General features: G+C 40.1%; 1 protein-coding gene and 1 non-coding gene across 15 annotated transcripts in view; one reads left to right on the top strand and one right to left on the bottom strand.

Annotated features, from left to right (window-relative positions):
• Positions 1-27,520, bottom strand: part of OSBPL1A (oxysterol binding protein like 1A) — a 264,203-nt gene that overhangs the window by 69,480 nt on the left and 167,203 nt on the right. For 12 of the 14 annotated variants that reach the window (XM_077135758.1, XM_077135756.1, XM_077135759.1 and 9 more), the window contains one exon: positions 2,454-2,610. In XM_077135758.1, coding sequence (XP_076991873.1) covers positions 2,454-2,610 — 157 coding nt within the window. Of the gene's footprint in view, positions 1-2,453; positions 2,611-23,189; positions 23,285-27,520 lie in introns of those variants that run through there. The other 2 variants (XM_077135767.1, XM_077135771.1) reach the window with 2 other exon arrangements.
• Positions 22,635-22,740, top strand: LOC143662828 (U6 spliceosomal RNA). Its single transcript, XR_013165601.1, has one exon. It is a non-coding gene; the product is annotated as a U6 spliceosomal RNA (small nuclear RNA).

Here is a 27,520-nt window from a genome sequence, read left to right as displayed (position 1 = left end):
TTTAGTCAAGAGTGGGTGTTAAGCTGGATTAGGTGATGACATGTCTCCACCCATTTGGGTGGGTCTTGATTGGTTTATTGGAGTCCTATAAAAGAGGAAACGCTTTGGAGAATGGGAGATTCAGAAAGAGCAGAGCAGAACGACACAGCCATGAGAAGTAGAGTCCACCAGTCAGTGACCTTTGGAGAGGAAGAAAGAAAATGCCTCCCAGGGAGCTCCATGAAACAGGAAGCCAGGAGAAGGAGCTAGCAGATGACGCCATGCTCACCATGTACCCTTCCAGATGAGAGAGGAATCCTGACTGTGTTCACCATGTGCCTTTCCAGATGAGAGAGAAACTCTGTGTTCACCATGTGCCCTTCCACTTGAGAGAGAAACCATGAACTTCACTGGCCTTTTTGAACCATGGTTTCTTTCCCTGGATGCCTTAGATTGGACATTTCTATAGACTTGTTTTAATTGGGACATTTTCTCAGCCTTAAAACTATAAACTAGCAACTTATTAAATCCCCCTTTTTAAAAGCCATTCTGTTTCTGGTATATTGAAACATATATACTAGAACAGATTTTGGTGCCAGGAGTGGGGTGCTGCTGCTGTTTGCAAATACTAAACATGTTGAACGGCTTTTTAAATGGATAAGGGGAAGATTCGGAAGAGTAGAGAATGCTGCAGTACCATGAAGCAGAGAGTCCACGAATCAGGGACCTTTGGATATAAAGAAGGAAAATGCCTCCTGGGGAGCGTCATGAAACAGGAAACCAGGAGAAGAAGCTAGCAGATGATGCTGTGTTCACCATGTGCCCTTCCAGATGAGAGAGGAACCCTGACTATGTTCACCATATTCCCTTTCACTTGCGAAAGAAACCCTGAACTTCATTGGCCTTCTTGAACCAAGGTTATCTTTTCCTGGATGCCTCAGATTGGACATTTCTATAGACTTGCTTTAATTGGGACATTTTCTCAGCCTTAGAACTGTAAACTAGCAACCTATTAAATTCCCATTTTTAAAAGTCATTCTGCTTCTGGTACATTGCATTCCGGCAGCTAGCAAACTAGAACATGCTTCTGGTGTTTCTCTTCCTAAATTTAAGTATGTACAACCGAGGGGGTAACAAGTGAAACAGCCCTTACTCTGATATTTCAACAATTCTATCCAATGTTTATAGGCTTTTTTTATCTTTCCAAAGATTTCAACTGTGTTCTCACTAGATTAACATGATATATGTTTTATATATATATATATATGTGAAGGTTCTCTTCTCTTTAGCAATCTGTAGAAACTGCCAAGTTTATTATTAAGCATTTCATTTCCTGGACAGAATTTAGCCCTGGACTCCTAAAGAAGTTGAGAATAACTACAGAAGGGAATCTAGGAAGATGCTCACTGTTATTCACATAATTTGCAATGGTAAATCCATCAAAGTCGAGTTGTCAGTAGCATATTTAGAGGAAACCCTTCAAGGGAACAAAAGAAAACTCTGTTTTTATCCACTTAACTATCTAAAACTTACATTTTCCGAAATAAACACATACTGAGAAATTTTTTGTTGATAGGGGCAAATATAGATTTTGTTGATAGGGACAAGTCAGAGAAGTGATCTACATATTTTTTTCCAGTAGAAGAATAATTGAGACCAGAATCATGATTGCAGAAATGGGGTTAGGGTTACACAGTCTACATCAAACAGACAAAAAGAGAAAAACTATTTTGTAGAAATTAGCCATTAATAACTCCTTTCCCCAAAAGTGATTTTTACAGTAGTATAGGATATATCCTTCACTGACAATTCTGTGAAATATCTGACTCTATGAATACCAGCATTTACACACATCGCTGTGTCTAGATACTTTGTGCTGAAACTGGAGAACTGTGGTGTCTGTTACATCTCTTTCATTTGGGACAATTTCTTTGACTAAATGATCAAGGGAATAAAAACATATTAAAGTTATTAGGCAATATAAAATGAGCATGTTCAGTCAACCTTGGGTCCTGTTAAAAGTCTCTGTTTAAATTTAACTAAACTGTGTCAACAGGCTGGCAATATTACCATTCACTCTTAAAAAAACCAACAGGAAGATCGAATGACTAGAAACTAAAATAGCATTGGGTGGCAGAGTCATAAAAGATGTATGATGAGAAAAGGAACCCAGCATCAATTTCAATTAAGTAGTTCTGAATAAACTTTTAAAATAGCCAATGAAAGGATTTATGCATCCTCCTAAAAACATGGTTGCCAAAACCAAGTTTCGTGCTTTGTGTCTACAAATACAAATGATATCCTCTTACAGGGACAAAGGAAAAAGCACTCAATCTAACTCCTACCTTTGAGGTGACACAGCAAGATAGATACAAGTACAAAGAAAAAATGAAGAGCAGGTTTACATTTCTTTCTGCACCCAAATTTTATTTTATACTACAAAGATAGTGATAACGTTTAAAAGGCTGTCCTACCTGTGTTTCTTGATACCATTGGAGAGAGAATCGCCACCACCACAATCTTTTCCTTCAGACATTCTGTTTTTTCTACTGCTCAGATGCTCTCCTTCCTCTTCGAGTGAGTGCGCTGTCACTGCTTCCAGTCTACTCAGGGACTGCTCCGACTCGGAATCTGTGGGAGAACGGGCCCATGGTTAATGAAGGGAACCTAGGCGCCAGGCTTCAGTAACAACGGAAGGCTCCCTAACGCATGCGACTCTGAAACTGAAGTCATCTGCCTGGTCCTTCAACAACCCAGTTGTTAACTCCCTCCTCGGGGACTTCAGAGAACCCACACCTGCTAATAGGGCGAAGGTGGGTTTATGAAACAGATAAATGCTTATATAAACTTACCATTAAACAGATTTTATTCCTTAAAAGGATTCCCAAAGACTACCTAATTCTTTAAGGAATCATATTTGTTGGTTCCCCTCAAAGATTTCTATTTTTATCTTCTCTCTGAATGCATCTTAAGCCTAACTTATTTTTAAAATTCCAATTTTAAAACTCACATATAATGAAGAAACTACAGTGGCTGTACTTGGGAGAAGTTTAATTATATTGTATACTGTAGATACAAAGGCACAGATAATTTAAAAATAATTTTTCTAGGATAAAATTAATGCAATATTCAAGAGCTAAAGCCCGAAGTACCCATTTACTATCTTATTATCAGGCAGGCATTTTTAGGACGAAAATGTCATGTTCCCAATTGGCTATGCGTTCTGTGTGGAGCCATCTGTCTGTTTAAGAATAAGAAGACAACTTATTTTTGTACACCACATTATAGTTTTCAGGCACGTTCACACTCTTATCCTGTCTCAACCTCTCGAGGAGGCTTTGATGAAGGTGAGGCAGGACTCTGAGGTTAGGAAGTGTGGGGAGAGATGGTCTCAAGGTCGATGAGTTGGGAAACCAGGATTTGAACTCGGGTCTTCTGACTCCTTGTTTAACACTTTTTATATTTGAGCTCAAAGTACCAAGCACCCAATTTCCATGCTGTAAACTATAAAGCTTACGATGGTGCCAAAATTTTATTAAATTGTAAATGCAGGGTAACCTTTGTAACTCCCATCTGCAGCAGGTGACTGTCGACTCAAATGCCCTCATGGTTGAAAAAGGAAACCACTGTTACAAATACTCAAGTAAATTTCCTTACAAAACAGATTTATCGACAACCCTGTTTAGCATATATTGTTACTAAACTGTTCAGGAAATAAGATATTTTACTGCTTTCTTCACCACCCCCACCCACCCACCCCATCACACTGTATAACTCAGTTTAAACCATGGTCCCTGATTTTTATCACAATAGGCTGATTCAGCAGAGTAACTACTGGACAAGTATAGCTGCAGTTGGGATGATATACCTGGGGCTCTGGAATGACTTTCAATGCCAGAAAAAAATAGTTTTACTTTTTGTAAATATAACTTTACCTGAATCTTGAAAACAGCTTTCTTTTGTTCTGTATCTTATAACAAAGAAATAGCTTTTTTTAATAGTAAATTTAAAGAGATTTTTTTTTTCATTGTCAGTTTTGGCAAGTAGTCACAAAATTTTACCGAAAGAAAAATTAAAGACAATCTCAACAGCCAATAACAGAGTCACCTGCGGAATGAAAAGAGCAGTTCTCAAAATAACATTTACAGAAACAATTTAATGAAAGTGAAAAATGCTTTTGACATAATGCTAAATTCAAAAGCAAGACACCATTTTACAACTCTAAAACATAAGCTAAAAATAATTTTTCTCTGCTTTAAGAAAAGACCAGGCACTCACCTCCCTCCATCTTGGGTTTGGTAAGTTCTGCCCGGGAGCGCAGAAATCCCCCGCCCCACTTTAAATTTCCTGGTCTAACTTTCTTCTTTCTCACCCTTTCACCTCCTAAACCTTTCAGCTGGTGCCAGAAATCCGGAAACCCGGGAGAGGAGCACGGGTGCTACCTGCCTGGCCAGAGGTGCCCCGGCTTCCTCTCACCTCCTTCCTCCACATGGCCAGTGACAAGGGAGCCTTCGGCCGCTGCTGCATCCACCACGGATTGGGTAAGTCCCTTCCCACCTAGCCCTGCTACCGGGGCTCACTGTTCCAAGAGAGCCTGTCCGTTAATTACTCTCTGAAAATCGTGAATTTACGTCGGGTTCTCTTCCGAGGGCTGAGGTGAACGGGGACGCCCGCAAGCCTCATACCCTTTTTCCAGGACTCGAAAAGCTGTGGGGACGCCCCGCTTCTCGTTTCCCTCCCAAATTCAGGTCCAGGACCTGAAAGGGCCTCAAACCAGGCTGAGACGTCCCCTGGGGAGACGAGCCCCCCGCTCGTTAGAGCTCCGAGGACTCTCTCAGGGGGTCGGGATGCCGACACCCCCTGGGACAGTCCTTTCTCCTTTGAGACCCATCAGTATGGGCAGTCAGTCCTCTCTCATTGGCCTGAGGATGGGACTTTCAATTTTAATATCCTTACGAACTTCCGCAACTTTTGCCAGAGGAACAACAAATGGGCCGAAATTCCTTATGTCCAGGCTTTTGTCCTTCTCTGCTCCCGCCCCTCCCTTTGTATCCTCCTCTCCCTTGCTCTACCCTCCCCTCCCTCCAGTGGCACTCCAGCCACCATCTTGCCTTTCCCTCCCCACTTCTGCTTCGGTGACATCTCAGTCGCCATCTTCTCCTTCTCTTCCTCCTCCTGTTCCGGTGATGTCCCAGCCACCATCTTGCCTTTCTCTTTCTCCTTCTCTGCTGGCGGCGCTCCAGCCGCCATCTTACCCCACCCACTCTGGCAGCATTCCAGCAGCCATCTTATCCTTCCCTCCCATCACCATCCAGTCCCCCACTGTCCTCAACAGCCTTGCCCTCCTCACCTATAAGCTCTCATACCCGCTCAAAGAACTCTTTACTGTCCACTACGGGAAGTGGCGGGACCTGAGGGGTTAGTTTGAGTACATACCCCTTTCTCCCTAGCTGACCTCTCTAATATTGAGGAACGGCTAGGTTCATTCTCCAGTGACCCAACCGCCTATACTAAGGAATTTCAATATCTAGCTAATGTCTACGATTTAACCTGGCATAACATTCATGTAATCTGCTCTTCTTTCCTAACTACAGATGAAATGGACTGCATTTTCAATGGAGTCAGGGCTCATGCTAACCAGGTGCATATAAATGACCACACCATGTCGGCAGGGGCCGAGGCTGTGCCAGACCAAGAGCCAGGGTGGGAATATCAGGTTAACACTCCAGCGGGGAGGAACAGGCAGACAAGACAGGACAAAGTGCTTACATGCTTCATAATAGGCATGCAGAAAGCTTCACATAAAGTAGTAAACTTCCATAAGCTAAGGGAAATCACCCAGGGTCCTGATGAAAACCCAGCTGCTTTTCTACACTGGCTCACAGAAGCCCTCTCCCAATACACCTGCCTAGACCCTGACTCAGAGGCTGCTAAAACTGTTTTAGCCACACACTTTATATCCCAATTGGCTCCAGATATAAGGCATAAAGTTAGAAAAACTGAATACAGTCCTCAGGCCCCTATCTGTGACCTGGTAAACACGGCCTTTAAAATTTTTAATACTCATGATGAACTAGAGAGGGCAGAAAAGGAATCCCGGGACCGCTGAAGGGCGAATTTACAAACCCAATCCCTCATTGCGCCTCTGCGGCTCACTTCAACGGAGACGAAGCCAGCTACAACTAATCTACCACCAGGAAAGTGCTTCAAACGTGGCCTCCACAGACACTGGTCCTGCCGGTGCCCCAATCCTCAACTGCCCAAGGGACCATGCCCTCTCCGTGGTACAAAGGGACATTGGAAAAGTGATTGCCCCTCGGCGCCTGGCCTTGGAGGGGCCCATCCTTCCAACCCCTAAACTGCCACTAGCAGTCCTGGGCCTGGCCACCAGTGACTGATGATGCCCAGCCTCAGTGACCCAGACCACCCTCGTCGACCCCAGGGCAACAAGCAAGGTAGCGGGTAAGTCCGCCTCCTTTTTAGTGGACACAGGGGCTACCTTTTCTGTCCTCCCCTCTTATTCAGGTCAACTCCTTCCTTCCCAGGTCATGGTTATGGGCATAGACGGCCATCCTTTGCGCCCCTTAACTACTGGGCCACTTACATGTTTCATAGAAGGGTACCCCATTACACATTCTTTCTTAATAATGCTTTCTTGCCCCAGCCCACTAATGGGGCATAAAGTAGAAGTTTTGTGTCACAGCGGGAGGGGCGCTGGGACACAAAACTTCGAAACTTGACTACAGGTAGCCCTGGAATCAACATCAGAATCCCTCTCCTCTCTACAACGCCAACTCACCTCACTAGCCCAGGTAACTCTTCAAAATCGATAGGCCTTAGACCTGCTGACAGCCAAAAAAGGAGGAACGCGTGTATTCCTCCAAGAGGAATGCTGCTATTATGTCAACGAGTCGGGTCTGGTGGAACAAAATATTCAAACCCTAAACAAACTAAGAGACGATCTGTACCACAGAAAACAAGGAACCAACTCTGCCTTAAGCTGGTTTTCTTCTCCTCTGGCGACATGGCTCCTCCCGATACTAGGACCAGCTATCCTAATCCGTCTCTTTTTCCTCCTAGCTCCCTGCCTCCTCAACTTCCTTCAGGGACGCATGAAGGAACTATCCTGGGTAGCAGTCAACGAAACGCGAAATGCCCCTGCATCATTATCATCACCTGCCTTCCTCACCAGATTCCTACAGCCAGCCTCCCCACTCCCCTGGCCATGACGGTTCCAGCCTATAACCCCATGTCGCCCCATTACAGCAGGAAGTAGCCAGAAAGATCTTGTCGCCCTACTATCACAAAAAGGCTGGAATGTTAGGTCGGGGGAACAGGGAAGGGCACTGCAACTGGAGCTGCAGAGGCTGTGTCACCCCTCCCAACCTGACTTCCGGAACTAATGAACCGCCCCTTCCAGACGTCACCTGACCTTCAAGCTTAAAAGCTGCCTGTGCTAAAGCCCATGTGCGCACTCACCTCCCTCCATCTTGGGTTTGGTAAGTTCTGCTCGAGAGCGCAGAAATCACCCCCCCACACACTTTAAATTTCCTGGTGTACCTTTCTTCTTTCTCACCCTTTTGCCTCCTAAACCTTTCAGTTACCAAATTTCCAATTAATTTACCTTGTGTTTTGCATCTTGAGGTGTCTACAAGAATAGGGCATTTCAGAAACAGAGCATTATGCTTTGAATGCTCTCATCTGTCATTCCAATCAGGAGATATGGAAAGGCATCCTGAGGACTAATCCATACTCTAACTTGTCTGAATCTCACAAAGTTCTCTCTGAACATGTACAGAGGACTAGCTATACCTTTACTTTTATCCAGTTAGACCAGATTCTTTGGGGCCATAATGAGTAAATTATTCTTTTTATCCTGTTTCAATCGCTTCTGCCCTTTTTCAGCTAATGCCTATCAAATTACTGATTAAATAGTATTACTTAGTATTCGGCTATTTAGATAATAAATAATGACCAAAAAACAGAAAAAAAAAAAAAAAAAAAGAAAAGAAAAGACCAGTTTGGTTCCGGTAAAAAACAAACAAACAAAAAACACGAGCAAACAAGTACAGTAAAATGTCAGAAGTTGTCTAGGGCAGAGTGACGCAATCAGGAAAGATGATTACAGAGGAGAGTGGGACTAAAAGGCAAATTTTTTAATATTGAAAATGGTGTTCAAGGCAGAGGAGTGAGAGGACAGTCCCAGAGGGAGAAACATGAACAAGGAGAAACATCAAAACCTCAGCCAGAGACGCTGACAGGGTCTGGGGGTGGTGATTAGGGTGTTTTTTTCCACATCTACTTCTTCAAATTTCCTTCACATGAAAAAATTAAGTATTTATACAGTCAGACAAAATAATTTTATTTTGTTAAACAGTGTATACCAGGGTTACGTCTCCCAGACCGGTGTACCCACACAGCTACATTCTCCTTGGCTGCTGAGCACCGCATTCACAAGCACCAGTGTAACGTCCCCAGCCTGTACCCATACCTGCCCTGAAACAAATCACTGTACTGAGTGCTCCACCCCATGCCCTGCTCCCTGCTGTACAACCATCCTGCAAGCACAAGGCCTTAGACTACTGAAAGAAATCAACTCTCAAAGTAAATCAATGAAGATATTTACCTGCAAGAAGGACAGCAGAAGATTACTAAGCATGTCACAATGCAGATATAGCCCTGCCTAATGACCAAATTAAAACACCAGAAGAGACACAGACACTGGAACAACTAATCAAAGATGTTCATACAACTCTACTTAATAAAACAGATGGAATAGCAAATGACATAAAGGAGATCAAGAAGACAGTAGAAGAGCAGAAAGAGAAATTTCAAAGAATAAACAGAAAAATAGCAGATATCACAGAGATTAAAGACTCTGTTGACCAAACACAAATCATACCAGAAGCACACAACATCAGATTTGAAGAGACAGAAGAAAGAATAAGTAATAGAGATGACAGGATAACTGACTTCGACGACTCAAAACAGCAAATGGCAAAAAAGATGAAAAAAAATTGAGTGAGAACTCAGGAAAATGACAGATAAAACAAAGTGCACAAATATAAGAATCACTGGTGTTCCAGAAGGAGAAGAGAGGAGTAAAGGACTAAGAAGAGTAGTTGAGGATATAATGCGGGAAAACTTCCCAAACCTCATAAAGGACATAAATACACAAGTCAAAGAAGCCCAAAGAACTCCAAACAGAATAAATCCAAATAAGCCTTTCCCAAGGCACATACTAATCAGTCTGTCAAATGTTGAAGAGAAGCAGAAAATCCTGAAAGTGGCAAGAGAAAAACAATCTACTACATACAAAGGAAACCAAATGAGACTGAGTTCAGACTACTCAACTAGGACCCTGGAGGCAAGAAGGCAGTGGTATGATATATTCAAGATCGTAAAAGAAAAAGACTTCCAGCCAAGAACTCTCCAGCCAAACTGTCCTTTAAAATTGAGGGAGAGATTAAAGCTTTCACAGACAAAGGAGATCCTGAAAGAATTTGTCAATAAAAGACCAGCCCTACAAGAAATGCTAAAAGGAGTTCTGCCAGCTGAAAAAAAAAAAAAAAAAAAAAAAGACAGGAGAGGGAGGTCTGGAGGAGGGCAAAGAATTGAAGAGTACCCCTAAGGGTAATTTAAAGAATACAAGGAGTAAGAGGGAAAAGAATATTATAGATCTGACATATAAAATTAAAAAGATAAGATGGTGGAATCAAGAAATGCCTTTGCCTTTTCAGTAATAACTTGGAATGTTAACAAACTAAACTTTGAAATTAAAAGATACAGATTGGCAGAATGGATTAAGAAACATAATCCAGCTAGATGCTGCTTACAAGAGACTCATTTTAGACACAAGGGTACAAACAAACTAAAAGTGAAAGGATGGAAAAAGATCTTCCATGCAAGTTGTAACCAAAAGAAAGCAGGAGTATCAAGAAATGGGTGAACTGTTAGCTCATGAGGTTGAACTCCAATGTAAGGGAATAGATAGGAGCGAAAGTGACTCTCTAGTGGGTCTAGAAGTAATATTATCATATTGAAGATGAACAAGATTGAAAGGGGTTGTATAGACATATGTGTCCCACTGACTCACACTTCTAAGATAAGATTCTTTTATAAAGAGTGTTTAAATCCAGGGTACTGGGGGAAAACTGCCATTGAATGCTATGAGCTATGTTCAAAAGGAAACCATCAGCACTAAAACAGCAACAGCAGAGGTAAATAAGAGAACTTGAGAGTTAAAAGGAAGTTTAGATTTCCTATTCAGTGAGGGTGTGATTATTGGTTTTCTGTCTCTTGGGAACAATGAAACCATCTAAAACTGAGAATGTTGATGGACTGTGGACTTTGGGCCCTCTACATGATTCCTGATGAATGTAGGTGGCTGAAGGATGCACTGATGGAGAAGTAGAATGGTGAATGATGGTTTATACTTATGAACGAAGGCTGTGCAGCTACAAAAACGAACAATGTTGTGAGGCATACAACAATGCGAATGAACATGTGAGACATTTGGTGAGACAAAATATGCCAGAAACAAAAAAACAACAGTTATGGTCACCTTTAGAAAATGCTTATAAGAAAACAGAGGCCTAGACTGCAAGCTTTTAGAGCAGACACATTAAGTCTGGAGTGGTGATTATTATTTCTGGATTCTGAGAGGCAGTTTTATATATATAACCTGATATTTAGAGATAAGAATGAAACTGAACAGGTTGGGGTTAAAGTAATTCAGAACATAGGGGTAAGGAAGACAGTGTCTATATTTTAGAAGCACACATACTCTTTGAGACCAATGGAAGAAAAGTTTATTTGATCTGGAACTGAAATTTTCTGTAGTCCATAATCCAATACAACCTCACTGTATAGCTCATTTGAACAACTGAAAAACAGAGCACAGAATGAGAAAGAGGTCCTTTAATCCTGTATAGATTATTGTAATGCCTGGAAACATCCTAGAGCATATTAACCAGATAATCAAAAAGTATTGGCAAAGTACTCTGATGGAGGGGAGAAAGACTATGGAACTTTTAATTCTTACCATCAGGGAATTCTCTGATGTTGTGCCAAACTTTAGGGACATCCAAATCAATAGGTCATGCCCTTGATAATGAGGCTTACTCCTGTGAAGCTTATGTAGGAGCACAGAAGCTTAGACTATCTATAGGCATGCTTAAGAGTTACTTCTAGAGGACCTCTGTTGTTGCTCAGATGTGGCCCCAGTCTCTCTAAGCCCAACTCTGCAAGTGAAATCATTGCCCTCCCTACTATGTGTGACATGACATCCAGGGGTGAAAGTTTCCCTGGTGACATGGGAGAGAACTCCCAGGGATGAATCCAGACCAGGTACTGTGGGATCAACAATAACATCCTGACCAAATGGGGGAAAAGAAGTGTAATTAATAGAGTATCAGTGGCAGAGAGTTCAAATAGAGTCGAGAGGCTACTCTGGAGGTTGCTCTTATGCAACTTATCATAACCTGCCAACCCCCAACCAGGACAATTTCAGCAGAACACCTAGGGCAATTGATAAGATTCCAAAAGGGTTCTAGGCACTAGAGTAACTTGCCTGAGACCTACAACCTCCAAATGGGTCCCTGGTCCAGATAAGTCCTGACACTTAGCCCAGCCTCCCCAGAGCATCAGATAGTTCCATCTCCCAACCCCACAGATTGGGGACAGACACTTCCAATATCAAAAATTAGAATTGCCATAGGCCAAACAACCCCAAAGAAAGAGAGGTATAGAAAGATAAAAGGTGATGGTGGAATTATACATAGAAGATAGGACTTAACAAATGAATATGAATGCTGAATCATTAAATTGATATTTCTTTTAGTCTCCAGTATTCTAGAGCAGCTGGAAGTAAAAACCTAAAATTGTGAAATTGTAACCCATGTCAAAGTCTGAAATATGTTCTTCAACTAACTGTGGTGCTGTGTTTGGAAATTAATAGTTTTGGGTTGTATATATGTTATTGTTCACAAAAAAAAGAAGGAAAAAAAGTCGATTGTGATGATAAAAAAGTATTCAAACCCTTTAACCGCCTATATTCTGGAGCAGCTAGAAGGAAAAATATGAGAGGATCATGGTAAACCACAACAAACTCTGGGATCTATCCCGTAACTACTTTTTGAAGCGTGCTTTGAAAACTATTGTTTTTTTATTTCTTTGCGTTGTATATATGTTATACTATACAATAAAAAAAAGTAAAAAAAAAGGCAATGAGTGTGTGAAGGCTGGTAACAATAAAAATGAATGGTGGTCATCAAGTTCATCTTCTAGGTTATCCATTGTTTAAAAAGATAGATGAAATAATAATTACACAAATCACCGTGATGACAGAATGAAATTAAGAAACAGCTTTATATTACCAATCAAATGTGTCATAAAAGTACGAAGTCATTTTATTGCTTTTCTATTTCAAGCAGCTGTCATATTAGTCATGTGCAGTTTTTGCCATACAGGGTGATAGATATGCATTTCCAATACTTCTTATCGCTTAACAAGCCAGATAAGTATAAGGCAGTCTTTCCCAAGTCCAAATTCAAAGTTTTAAGAAGTTAAGGGAATTTTTGAAAAATCGATTTTAAAAAACAAGTCACTTGGTTTCCTGTATGTGCTTCTTTGTCTAACCTAGAGAACCATAGATATCCTAGACTGAAAATTATTCCTCAGCCTCTTTTGACGGTTAATATTTCTATCTTTGATCTACAAATTAACCAATGTTCTAGCATGAAAGTTACTTGCATTAAAGAACTCGTTCAAAAAAAAAAAGCAATGAAGCAGGACAGGCCACAGTGGTTCAGCAGGCAGTTCTCACCTACCATGCCAAAGACCCGGGTTTGATTCCTGGTGCTGCAGGCACAAAAAAAGCAATGAAGTGAAACAAAATTATTTATTAAACATACAGGATACCGTGTTTATTACATATGAGATACAAATCATAACACAGGAACTTGCTTACCTAAAAGAAAAATGTATAACCACAGCAGATATACTGCAAACATGAAGCAAGAGGTAAAGGCAGTGTGATGGCTAATTTTATGTCTACTTGGCTAGGTTATGGTGCCAAACACTAGCCTACCTGCTACTATTGTGAAATATTTCGTAGGTGATATTTGCATCTACAAACAACAAAGGAGACTGCTCTCAACAATGTAGATAATCTCTTCATCCAATCAGGGGAGGTCTTAAAAGCCAAAACTGAGAGTTTTTCCTGGTTGAATTAGGACTAAGGATTTTAAGCATCACCTTTATTGGAGTTTCCAGTTTGCAGCTTGGCTTATGGAGTTCAGATTTGACAGACCCCACCATTATGTGAGCCAATTCCTCATAATAAATCTCTTTAAAAACAGAGAGAGAGAGAGAGAGAGAGAGAGAGAGAGACACACACACACACACACACACACACGAATATCCTGTAGGCTCTGTTTCTCCGAAGAACCTTAATATAGGCCAGAAGAGCTTCTTTGAAACAAAAACAACCTTTTCCCAAAACAAGATTTAAATTTAGTGAATACAAGCCCAATACCTATCACTTTCACCTGTATCAATCATTTAGGAAGACCTGCTGTGGGGGAGGCTCTCGTGCTAACCCCCAAGGGACGCGCCATCACACCATCAGCTCCTTGCCCTGGTGGTAACACTGGACTCTCCTCTGTCCCCCTCCTTGTCCATCTCTCTTCTACGTCTTTCTCCCTGCTCCTTTACTCTTTCCCCTGCCCCTTACTCCTTACTCCTCTCCACCCTGCTCCCTACCCTTTTCCCTATTATATAATCAGGCTCTTCTCACCTTTCCCCTGAAAGGAGTCTGACAAAGGTCAACCATTACTTCCACATGCAAAATCCAAGGGCCACTTCTCAACTCTTATCTTGACTAATTTACCTTCTTTGGCATGGCTTAATTCATCCCCATATTCCTTTAACCTGCATTTGGTAAGCACCTCCTGTGTAAGGCATGGTGGGATTCTAAGAACATGAAGATATGGTCCCTGCCCACGGCAGATTTTTGGCAACAAATGATTTTGGTAAATGTTTCTAACCAAAAGTGTGAATGGGTACAGTGAGAGCCACAAAGGAAGGATAAGTCTGTTTTTACAGAGTGGAGGATAAGGTGTCAGGGAAGAAATGTGGCTGAGGTGATAACTGAGCTGAGCTAGTTGACCAGGAGTATGGGACAGAGGGCAGAGTTACCAAACAGGAAATTTTCTGGTAGTAACAAGTAGGCTAGGATTTGAACCTAAACAGCCAATGATGCAGGGAGGAATGAAATGAGTACAATAGGAGTAGAAGACCCAAGAATGGGGTGGTGGTAGGGACAGCTGGGGTGGAAATGAGTCTACAAGTCAACCATGAATCTGACTATATAGGATAAATAAAAATGAAAGTATGGCAATGGAACAAAGAAAATATAAAGTGAAGCCAGGGCATGAAGTCGTATCCCAATATGCCTTCAGGCTCTGTACATTTGCTGGAAATCCCAAACTTAACTTTCTAGCAACAAAGGCAAAGAAAGAAACATGATCAGATGTGATTTACAGGGCCCATGAAATTAAAAATTACTTGAAAAAAAAAAGGAAAGCACAACTATTTTTAGGATTATGAATGGAGAAGGTTGGAATATACATAGTGTGAAATAGTCTGGACTGAACTTGCTTGGCAGTAGGAAACCATTTTCAATTCACTAGGCGTTTACATCATTAGTCAGACCAATCTGGGTATTTTCAATATAATAACATCGTTCATATGGAGGTCCATAGTTCTAGATATATTTAATGACTCAAGCATGTTTAGCTAAATACCAAGAGGCCACAGCCACCGTGGATGTTTACTGACCAAGGTCAAATCCTGCCCATACAAGTAATTTTCAAGCCTCCCTGTAATGATAAGTCAGGGATAGATCTCAGTGATTTTGAGGTGATAATTCATTCAATCTTAAAACTGCAGGTTCATTTCTTTTGCTCACAAATATAAACAAAAAACAGGCCAGACCTTGCTTACTACACAATGTTACTAGGGCAAATATTAATGTATTAACAGAAAGCAAAAAGTATTAGAAAGGGGGTGATTAATTCCACCTATATGCCAGTTACAGTGCTCTCGGATAATATAAGGACATAACAGCCATGCCTCAAAAACCAACAACTTCATCCATGGTGTGGCATATGTCAGAACTTCATTTCTTTCCATGACTAAATAATATTACATCATATGTATATACCACACTTTGTTTACCCATTCACCTGGTGAGAGACACTTGGGTTGCTTCCATATTTTGGCAATTGTGAATAATGTTGCTATAAATATTAGTATGTTGAATGAAATAAAGCAGACATAAAAAGACAAATATTGTATAATCTCACTTACATGAAAAATCTAGAAGAAGCAACTTTCATAGAGACAGGTATTAGATTATAGGTTACCAGGGGCCAAGGAGGTGGGATGGTGGGAAGTAGGAGTTTATTGGTTAATGGGTGCAGAGTTTATGTTTGAGGTGATAAAGCTGGGGTAATGGATACTGGTGATGATAGCTAAAGTAGTTAATACAACCAACTGTACACTTGAAAGTTAGAAAATGGGAAATTTTTGAGTTGTGTATTTTTTGTACAATAAAATTTTTTTTAATTTTTTTTTTATTAATTAAAAAAATTAAGTAACACAACATTTAGAAATCATTCCATTCTACATATGCAATCAGTAATTCTTAATATCATCACATAGGTGTATGGTCATCATTTCTCAGTACATATGCATCGATTTAGAGAAAGAAATAGCAAGACAACAGAAAAAGAAATAAAGTGATAACACAGAAAACAAAAATAAAAATAAAAAGTACAAAAATATATAAGAGAAAAAAAAAACTATAGCTCAGATGCAGCTTCATTCAGCGTTCCAACATAATTACATTACAATTAGGCAGTATTGTGCTGACCATTTTCAATAAAAAAATTTTAATTAAAAAAACATCTACTCAAATTAAAAAAACAAACAAACAAGCAAGCAAACAAAAATCTGTTAAGCCAAAGTACCTCCTGCTAGAAGCATGAACTATATTTTGGTTCTACTAGCTCTCACTTCAGTGTCACTGATGAAAGATAGTCACGGAGAAGCAACATTGGTTGATTTTTCTACAGATGTATTTTTGAAACAGACAGAAGAGATGCAGTTTAATACACACACTTAAATTTCAAGCAATGTTAGCTTTTCATTATTCTTTTTTTTCCTACTGCATTTGCCCTTAAAGACACAATAGATTTCTGTAAAAAGCAAAGTCATTCAAATTTTTTAAGACACTCATCAGCCCCTGAAAAATGGTGTATGGGCTTTATGAAACATTATTTACTGAACTTCGGATGGGCAAGTAGGAAATCAGTACTAAATAATGATGGGAAATGGAATGTTTGGTATGTACTTAATAGTGGGTTTGTTTATTCATATCTAGTTTCAGTTTGAATCCTTTCAAAAGGATTCAGTTGATAAGTAGTTATTTTTTATAAAACTGACACTTGTTTTTATAAAAAAACAAATCCACTATTTTCAAACAAACCTTTGAAAATCAGACTATATTGTATAAAATAAATGTTCTAGCCTGCAGACATGCATTTACGGTAGATGGAATCTTTACCTGATTAATTTCTCAATTAAAGCAGGAGGATTAATAGCAAGATTAACTAAGCCAAAGTTTTAGTACGACAAATCCCCAAAGGACAAGATCTTTAAGGCTCTGTCCATATTAGAACATAGAATATTTTCAACGTGTTTCAGATTGAACAATGGCTGTGATGGCATTAATGTGACTTTAAAACTTCACTCTGGAATTCAGAGTATCATTACCTCCCACCCTACTTTTATGAGTGAGGAACCTTTTTGGGTAACTGATTTGTCTGTTTTTCTTTCTATTAAAAGGCTGAAAAAAGAGGTTACAAAGTAAACAGAATAAACATTCCAACAATTCTTATAAATTATCCTGATATGTATTCTTACATGATTTTCGAAAACCAACCTGAGAACAAATAGTACAAGGGAGCAAGATGTGGAAGAACTGTGCATAATGGCCTCCTGTTACTCAAGGTAACAGGAAATGATCAGGAAGTGCACGTGCAAAATCTAGTATCTTTAGTGTTTATGGTATGTTCTGAAAAGTTTAAAGGAATCCAGGGGACAGCTTAAAACATCAGTGCCTATTATATGCCAGCCACTGGGCTCAAGGATGGCCGCACAAGACAATGGAAGGTTCTGCATTCATGAAAAACTAGAAATGAGTATTTTTCTCTTCCCAAACAACAATTTCAAATACGCTAAATATCAAATATCCCAAAGATTCTTTTCCCAAATATTCATCTTTTCAAAACATGAATTCAGCTGCATAGAAATGATAGCTATATTAATCAAAAGTTTGAGTAGGAAGTGAGCTACGAGATTATCTATTCTTATCAAAACTTCTATTTTATAGAAAATGGAAATGCAGAGATTTGAAGGGGTTTGCTTTCCATCACTGATAGCAGATCTGGGACTTAGCCCCGTGGACTGAGAAGGCTATGGGACCCTAGAACCAGGCATACTACTTTCTACACAGGTTATGTTTTCATGAAGATGATGGATACCAGCATAGTATTGGCTCATGCCTGTGTTATTTCCATTGTACAGATCTCCAGCAGCTTCAGCAAAGTAGTATCAGACTTTACTTTAAAAATTCTGCAGATTTCCAAATTTTGCATGAGAGATGGGACACAAGAACAGTCAGCAGAAGTGACAGAGCTCCAGCTTGAGCCCATAACACTACTATTCCATCTAGATCTAATATTCTACAGTATTCCACTTTTCCAAATCTAATTAGCTGTACCTCTTAAGCTGCAATATTTTTAAGATCCTTAGACATAGTGTCAGTATATTAGACACACTTTCAGAGAACTGTGAAGAATGGAAAAATAAAGGAAGGCAAAGGAAATGAGAAGAAATGAGCCAGTAAGAAATAGACACTATCACCAGCACCACCTCCAAATAAAAAGATTACATGGCCCTTTGACTTATAACATCACGTCAACTGTCTTCTGCCTTGCCATGAGGGTAGAATCTCAGTGCCACAATATTTACTTAGCCTTAAGGCACAATTTCTCAAACTCAAAAATGACATGGTAAACATGAAGAACACAAGTAAGTGATACCTACCACACTTAAACTACAAACTGAGAATCAGGATGAATCCAGAGGGGGCTGGCAAAAGACTGCTATAATAGTGTACTGAGCAACTGATGAAAGCTTGAAACAGAAACTTGGCAGCTAACAACAAGAATCGGAGACACTCTACACATAATCTCTCTGATTGATGTCTAAGGTCAAAATTAGCCAATTGGTATACTGTTGCTGATGACAGAGTTTCTTAAAATTATTGGCTTATTCCCAAGCAACTAAACTGACCACTGTTTTGTAAAACTTGCAAAATCAGTGCAAGTAACTGAAAATGGAGAATTCTGGAAGCTATAGTGTGTGGGTTACCGGAAATCTCATGTGGATCCTGTTTTCAACTACTAAATTCAGAGCTTTCCAGTTTGTCTTATTGACATCCCTTCTCAAAACTGCATTTAAGAAAGTCTCATATGAATATACTTTATAAAGAAAACACTTCTAGAACTAAAGACCAGTGACAGAATAATCCATAACCATAAAACAAAGTATTTGCACATGGCTTCTATTTAATAAATCAACATTTACTGAGTACCCACCAGCCAGCAGGTACAGGGCTACTTGCTGAAACAGTTTAGAGGGATGAATGAGACCTCTGAGGACTCAAAATCTAATCTGCTAAAAGACACATATGTAAACACGTCCACACAAAGTGTGGTGAAGGGGGAAGAAATAACCCCGAGGGGTATCAGGGCAAATGACACAGCAGAGATGACATCTGAGCTGCACTGTGAAAGAAGAGGAGTCTAAGGCAGGGAGAGAGGACATTGGATGTCCGGGATGTGGTCCCAGAAATTTTGGGATAGTGAGAAATGAGGGTGGCCAGTGAGAAAAATATTATCGTTAGAGTTGAGGCTTTAAAGTGGGTTGGGTCACAGAGTTTGGACTTTCACCTGCAGGCAATGGGGCAGTCACTGGAAGTCCTTCCAGAGAATGACAGACATTACACATAACCCTATTTCCTGATGCTGCTGTAAGAAAATACCACAAACCAGTGGCATAAAACAATGGAATTTTATTCTCTCAGACAGTTCTGGAAGCCAAAATTCAAGATCAGTTTCACCAGACCAAACTCGTGGGGTTGGCAGAGCTGTGTATGTGCAGGAAGTTCCAGGGGAGTCTGTTTGCCACCTTCAGCTCTGCGGCCACCCAGCATCCCTGGGCTCATGGCTATACCATTCCAGTGAGCGTGTCTTCACACCACCTTCTCCTCCTTGGCCTGTTCTCCCACCCACGGCCCGTTAAGGATACTGGTGAAGGCATATGGGCCCACCGGATGACCCCAGGATGGTCTCCTCACCTCAAGATCCTGAACTGAATCCATGTGCACACATCTATTTTCTACATGACATCACATTTAGATTCCAGGGACCAGGGTGTGGACGCACCCTGGGGGGCCTTTTTCAGCTTCCCTCAGCAGACAACATGCATGTGGGAGGGTGGTGGGTGAGGGATAATGACCAGGAAGCCTATCCCAATAGCCTGCAAGGTCCAAAGGGGGCGGGGCAGGGGGCCGGGCAGTGAATAGAGGGGATAAGAGAAAAGACAGGAGGAAAAAGGTAAAGAAAAGACTAGATGCCTCAATATGGGGGGTGGGGGGGTAGTGGGGGTCCAAGGTAAGGGAGTAGGAGATGACATCCACATCTGTAGTTGTCACAGGGTCTGTAAATGGTGCCATTTACCCCAACAAGGGAGAAAGGAGGCACAACAGAAAGACATGGCTGGTTTCCATCACAGAGAAACAAAAGCTTCAGGCCGATGCGAACATTTTCAGTAAAGAGAAGGGAACCCCAAGGATATTATCCTCCTCCATGACCAACTGGTCCTCAAGTTGAGACAACTTAAGCTCAAAAATGTATCTCCATGGGGCGGGACTACATGGCTAGCTCAATGGTAGAATTCTCTCTTTTAATAATTTAAATATATTATCCCACTGTCTTTTAGCCTCCATCGTTTCTGCTGAGAGATCTGCGCATAGTCTTATTGGGCTTCCCTTGTATGTGATGGATTGTTTTTCTCTTGCTGCTTTCAAGATCCTCTCTTTCTCTTTGACCTCTGACATTCTGATTATTAAATGTCTTGGAGTATGTCTATTTGGATCTATTCTCTTTGGGGTATGCTGCACTTCTTGGATCTGTAATTTTAAGTCTTTCACAAGAGTTGGGAAATTTTCAGTGATAATTTCCTCCATTAGTTTTTCTCCTCCTTTTCCCTTCTCTTCTCCTTCTGGGACACCCACAACACGTATATTCGTGCGCTTCATATTGTCTTTCAATTCCCTGAGTCCCTGCTCATATTTTTCCATTTTTTTCCCTATAGTTTCTGTTTCTTGTCGGATTTCAGATGTTCTGTCCTCCAGTTTCGAAATCCTATGTTCTGTCTCTTGAAATCTACCATTGTAGGTTTCCATTGTTTTTTTCATCTCTTCTACTGTGTCTTTCATTCCCATAAGTTCTGTGATTTGTTTTTTCAGACTTTCAGTTTCTTCTTTTTGTTCTTTCCTTGCCTTCTTTATATCCTCCCTCAATTCATTGATTTGGTTTTTGAGGAAGTTTTCCATGTCTGTTCGTACATTCTGAATTAATTGTTTCAGCTCCTGTATGTCATTTGAATTGTTGGTTTGTTCCTTTGATTGGGCCATATCTTCAATTTTCCTAGTGTGATTTGTTATTTTTTGCTGGTGTCTAGGCATTTAATTACCTTAATTAGTTTATTCTGGAGATTGCTTTCACTTCTTTTGTCTAGGGTTTTCTTCCTGGATGAATTTGTTGTCTATCTGTTCTTTGACATTCCATTCAACTTTATCTGGACCTTTAGGGTTCGGGGGGGTGCTCGCAGCCAGTCCAGCTGGTCCAGACTGGGGTACGTTGTGTGTCTGGTCACTGACGTGGCCCCAGGAGCTGTTCTGTACTGTTTCTGGTTATTTAGTAGTTGTTCTGGAGGACAAACTAAAACACGCAGGTTGTTAAGCCGCCATCTTGACCCGGAAGTCTCCTCAATGGTAGAATTCTCACCTGCCATACAGGAGACCTGGGTTCAATTTCCAGCCTATACACTCCAAGTATATATATATATGCTGTGTGGTGGGGGTCATATATTATATATATGTATATAATAATTATTTCAAAAACATATGAAGCAGAAGGGATGCAAGGGTAGTTCAGTGGTAGAATTCACAGCACTGCTTCTATACCATTTGGTGGTATTTATTCATTTACTCATTCATTAAATATTTGTTGGGCACCTCCTTTATTGAGTACTGTGCTATGGGCTGGGCAATTATTTATATATTAATATATATATAATAATAACATGATTATTATTCAACAAATGGTGCTGTAGTAATGGGATAGTCACGTGGAAAAGAAGGAAATATGACCCCCACCACACAGCATTAAAAAAAAATGTATCTTTAGATATCTTTCCACCCCCATTAAAATTGCTTTTATTCAAGATCTACTTATCTCACATTCAGGACATTATGACCTTTAACCAATCTTTACTCCTAAACCAAAAATATTCTACTAGAACATTAACCCCTCCAGGTTAGAGATCATGACTTATTTTCTTTCCCAATTCATCACATAATGCAAGCACGTTATAAGAATTTTGCAAATGTTTACTGAAAGAATCTTTCTAAACAGTAATCTTACCGCACTGCACATACTTAATTATCTGTTGGCGCCCTGCCACCACCTATATAAAATTCAAATTCTTCAGCAGAATCTAAAACGAAGCTCACAGCAAGCAGTTCCTTACCTACAATCCTGGCTCTATCTCTTGTTATTACCCCACAGCATCCCAAAACACTCACCCCTGCTGCTTCATATGTTTTGTTTTTTTTTCAATTGGGTTTTTTTTTTTTTTTTTTTTGTATTCTACATGGGAGGGTCACATTTCATTATTTTTCCATGGAGTATCCCGTTACTGCAGCAACATTTGTTGAATTTTTATTTTGTTTGTTTTGCTTGTTTGTTTTAGGGAAGTGCATGGGCCGGGAGTTGAACCCGGGTCTTGCGCATACCAGGTGAGAATCTACCACTGAACTACCCTTGCACCCTTCTGTTTCATATGGTTTTGAAAACTACTTTCCTCTACATTGGCATGGGCTGTTTTCCTCCACAAAGAATATTCTCCCCTGTCGTACATCTGGAGAATTCTCAGTATCCCTTCAAACACCTATCAAATGTCATTACCGATTTTGGACGCTTTCCCCAACTCTCAGGCAGACGGCTGGCTCTCCTTTGAGGTTCCACAGCACTGCTTCTATACCATTTGGTGGCATTTATTCATTTACTCATTCGACAAATATTTGTTGGGCACCTCCTTTATTGAGTACTGTGATACGGGCTGGGCAAACATTAGTGAACCAAGCTCCCCCACTGAGGCGCTTACAACTTTAGTTATGGAGATCAACAAACCAATGCAGATCATGTGAAAGGTGTTATCTAAAAAAAAAAAAAGCAGGGCTCACTTCGGTGGCCTATATACCAACACTGAAACAATACACACATGATTAGCGTGGCCTCGTGCAAGGATGACATGCAAATGTGTGAAGCATTTCATATTTTTAATACTGTATTTTATACATGATTGTTCACAACTTCTCCAATAAAAAAAAAATTTTGAGTAACAAATGAAAGAATGAAGGCCTCTCTCAGCTGAAAAGTGAAGGAATTGCTTTGTGCTGGGCAATAGAGAGAACACAAAAGTTAATACAACAAGGTTTCTGACCTTAAAATACAGAGTATGATTGAGGAGATAAGGAAGAAACACACAAAAAGTTATATAACAAGATAAAAGGTCATAAGGCAATATATAATTGTCAAATAAAAGGGCTAACAAAGAAGCGTGACTATTTTTCTCAAAATGTTAGGATTCTATTAACAAAGCTTCTCTGCTGTACAGAAGTAAAAACCTTGTTACACCCCGGGTGTAAGTGGCAGCCACAGGTGGTTAGAATCACCGGTCACCTCCAGCCGTGCTACAGGAAGTCTTAATGAAAACCTAACAACACTTACAATTTTGTTGGGGTGAGGTCCCCACGCTTGGTGATAGATCTCCAAGAGGGACTAAATGGAGGAAGGCGGAATGTCACAGGTACCAGGTGGGTCCAGACTATAGGAAGGACACACAGAATAGGCACAGATGAGAAAGATAAGGGTATTTCAAAAATCACCTGCAGACGGAGAGAATCCCAGGACAGGGAACATAAGACAGCTTTACTAAATGGTGCACTTCTGGGCTCTCACTAACGACACTGACAACCTTCGTCAAATCCTATATACTATATAGATAAAATGCCAACCTAAACGTTATTTCTTTTTCTCACCTATTAGCTGATATGTTTTGTTGGATAAACATTTTTTGACATAGATCATAACTGTTCCCATATTCCTCTCCTCTAGACAAAAACCAAGTAGTTCTATTACCACTCTGTTTTGAAATATTTTATTTAAAAGACCTGAGCAGGTCCCTGCACTTATATCTACTGAGAAATGCTAAAATTGGCTTCAATTTCATGACATAACTATCTATTGGTTTTGCCAGTCTACAGTATTAGATTTTATGCATTATTCATGCACATTTCAACCAAAATAGCACAATGAAGGAAACCTAAAGCCTTTTCTGAGCAACTAATCTCAACATGTTTCTAAAAAACAAAATGAACTGTGGAAAAAAAACTGCATACTTAAATCACAATATTCAAAGGGTAGTAATTTTTATGAAACTATTGCAGACTAGAGCTAAAAAAATAAAAACCATGAAATTATTTAACTAATAAATATTTCAAAAATAATTCCTTAGAATATTTCTAGAAATTCAACAGTTACGTATGTTTATTTTTCTCTCCCCCTACTCCTTAGCTACGTTTTCATTGTCTCTCCCCTCTGAGATCAGGTCCCATAGCTCCAACTTGATCATAAATTCCTTGACAGCAAATCTAGCTTTCAATATCATCTAATCCCCAATTCTTCCTTTGTCACCCATCTCTTCTCTTCACCAAATTTAAAGTGGTATATAGGAACTGTAAGAAATCAGTAAGTATTCCTGATTCCTTTGCGCTCTGCACTGAATACCAATATATTCTGAGGGAGGACAGAAATATCAGTGACATGTATTCAACAACCTGTGTTCAACAAAGATGTGGAAAACATATTACTGAATACTAAGTACCTCAGGGATATAAATAGATACAGGACCTCTACCATAGAAAAAGCAAATAGCCCTGTAAGAGCTATAAAATAGGTGTAAACAGAGAAAGCAAAGAGGAATAAGCAAATAAGTCTGCTCGAGGGAGTCCGGAGCGACTACTCAAGAGAGGAGCTATCTGAGAGGTAGGTGAGGGCTTAGAAGAGGGTAGCATAAAGGATAAGTACAAGTGAGAGGGCAGAAATTGGTCCCTTCCACAGATTTCTGCCACTTTATTTGCTTGCAGAATGAAGTTTTTCACAAGAACTAGTTAGCCTTCAGTTTCTTATTAAATCTTTTTGCTTCAATATGCATGAATGTTCGGCCCTTTTCCCAGGAAATGTCCACTTAAAGCTGTTGCCAAAATTGTACTGACAATAGCCACTTCATTCTTTAAACATACACACACAAATGATAAAATGCCATGCTTCATTAGATTTACCTCCTTTAAAATAACTTTGCATAATGGAATTCAACCAAAGTATGACAAAGAAATTAGTTTGCTTTATGGAACTATATGAAATGTTTAGTCATTGAGCATAATTGGAAAAATAATTTTCTCAAGAGATCCCACAGGATCAGAAAAATTATTCTACTACACTGTTAGCCCTTCATAAAGGTTTTGTCTCATGTATTAGGATTTTCACTGATCCTGATTATATGAAAAAGTTTAAAGGGACATGATACAGGGAAACAGGAAGTCACATGGACTTTAGATTTAAAAAATAAAATTATTCTTTTATTTAAAAGGAAATAACACACTATAAGCATTTATTAAAAATGATTAAGCATTTAGTGAATATAATTTAAAACTACTTTAAGTTAAGTATCTTTTAAAATCTTTTATCAAATTTTAGTATTAGGGATAGGCTTGAATTAATACATTATTCTGATTTGGCAATTAAAAATAAGCTTTACAACAGTTTTTACAATATTTCTTGGTCTCGTAAGTGCCATGTCCATCTGCCTGATGTCACCGCTTCATGAAAGGAACTGGAGGCAGGTTCAGTGGTGAGAAGCAGTGAGTGGAGGGAACAACAGGACAAGATGAGTTTGAAGAAGGCAGAGCTTGGTCATGCGAGGGTCTCGTGGATCATTAAGAAGTTTACATTTTATTCTAGGTGTACAGAGAAGTCACTGAAGGATTTTAGGAAGCAGGATGCAATGATTTGATTGTCTAAAAATATCACTGAGGATGGTGTACACAGAATGAATTTCAGGAGGGCAAGGCTGGAAGCACAGAGATCATCAGTTAAGAGACTGCTGCCAAGGATGTGAGGGTGGCAGAGATGAGATGGGTGCAACAACGAGATGCCCAAGAGAGGAAGATTTTACAACCCTCTGGAGTGCCAGGCAATGTTTCAAGTTTCTCTTTGACGATCACCCTGTGGCCCATATGTAAAAGAAGAAATGTAGCTTTCCCAAGAGCAAGAGAGTAAGGGAAGTGGTTTGACATCATGCATCAGTAGCCTTCCTGCCCCATGCCTACATTTTTAACCCCTACACTACCTAAAGGGCATGGATAGAGTCAAGGTATGATCTGAATGAGAAGACTGGCATGAATAACTCAGGTTTCTCGCTTCAGGAGGTCGAAGAGGTACCAGGTACTCAAAGGGGAAACCCCAAAAAGAACAGGATTTGGGAAAAAGATCAAGAACTCATTTTTTTACACATCAAGATGACAGTTGAATGTATAATTCTCTAATAAGAGGCCTGGACTGGAGAGATCAACCTGGGAACTGCAGTAGCCAGAATAAATGACTCCCCAAAGATGTCCATATCCTAACCTCGGGAACGCACAAATGTTACCTTACACGGCAAAGAGACTTCACAAAAACGATACAAGGTAAGGATCTGGAGAGGAGGGATTATCATGGATCATCCAGGTGGGCCCAATGTAATCACAAGAGCCCTTATAAAAGGGAAGCAGGAGAGTGAGGGACAGAATGAGAGTGAGAGAGAGACTAAAAGAAGTTACACTGCTGGCTTTGATGGTGCCACAATCCAAAGAATGCAGGCAGCTTCCGGAAACTAAAGAGGCAAGAGGAAACGGAGACTCTCTCAGAGCCTCCAGAATAAACACAGCCCTGATGACACCTTGATTTTAGGACTTCTGACCTTCAAAACTGTAAGAAAATAAAACTTTATTTATTAAACCACTAAGTTTATGGTAATGATTTATAGCAGCAATAGAAAACGAATACAGGAATTTTAAGTTAGTATTTTAAATGATGTGGTATTGAAAACAGAGGTGAGAGGAGGACTAAAGTCCAAGGCGCTAGATACCAGAGCAAGTGTGGAGGGAATGGCGTTAATTGAGACTTCTCTTCATATCCACCAACGTTCTGCCTCCACAGGTCAAGTTTTGTGAAACCCAATAACTGTACACATTTACCTATTACAGAAGAATTTAATTTCCTCCTGTAAAAGAATCCATTTTTCTCAATCTCAACCATCTCCAACCACTCCCTCCACACACCCTCACTCCTCCCTTTCCGCCCACAACGGTCTCAAAAACTCCAAAAGCAAATTCCTAAAAGGTCAAAACTACTTAGCAGCACCTTCTCTTAGATGTCATCCTCACCTCTCCACATTTACTTCCCCTTTAGTAGGGGTAACATGGTCACCAGTAACTATTCTAGTCACTATTTAAACCTGTTGAGATGGAAACTATAACTATCCCCACTTTAACTACACAGAAACTGAGAACCAGGGAGACCATGGGACTTGTCCAGGGTCACACACAGGCTCCATAGGGCAGGACTCCAGTTTGGCAGCCTGGCTCTGGAAGCCAAACTCCTTGCCATGATGCTACACTGTTCTGGGTAATGTTTCGAAGACAAACGTAAGCATTTCCTTTTCTCTGCTCTGACCACATTGTGGTGTAACCTCCACTCTGAACCTTGGCATCCAGTACTGCAACCAACTGTACTGTATCCTGGAGCTGAATCTCCTTGAGGGTAAAAGTTGTCCACCTATCTATCTCTAGAACATGAAATAGCAGCTGGCTTCAGGAGGTATGTAATAAGTGGTCACTGGATAAAAGCAGAAATGAGATTTATGCATAGCATAAGCCTTCAAGATGGGCAGACTCAGAGATGGCTTTCATGCCCAAACTTCTAGGCTCCTGCCTTAATAATACGACACAAAAAATAGGTCA

This window comes from Tamandua tetradactyla, chromosome 18 (genome assembly GCF_023851605.1).
Source record: "Tamandua tetradactyla isolate mTamTet1 chromosome 18, mTamTet1.pri, whole genome shotgun sequence".
Classification (NCBI taxonomy): Eukaryota; Metazoa; Chordata; class Mammalia; order Pilosa; family Myrmecophagidae; genus Tamandua; species Tamandua tetradactyla.
This window is presented reverse-complemented; position numbering and strand designations above follow the sequence as displayed.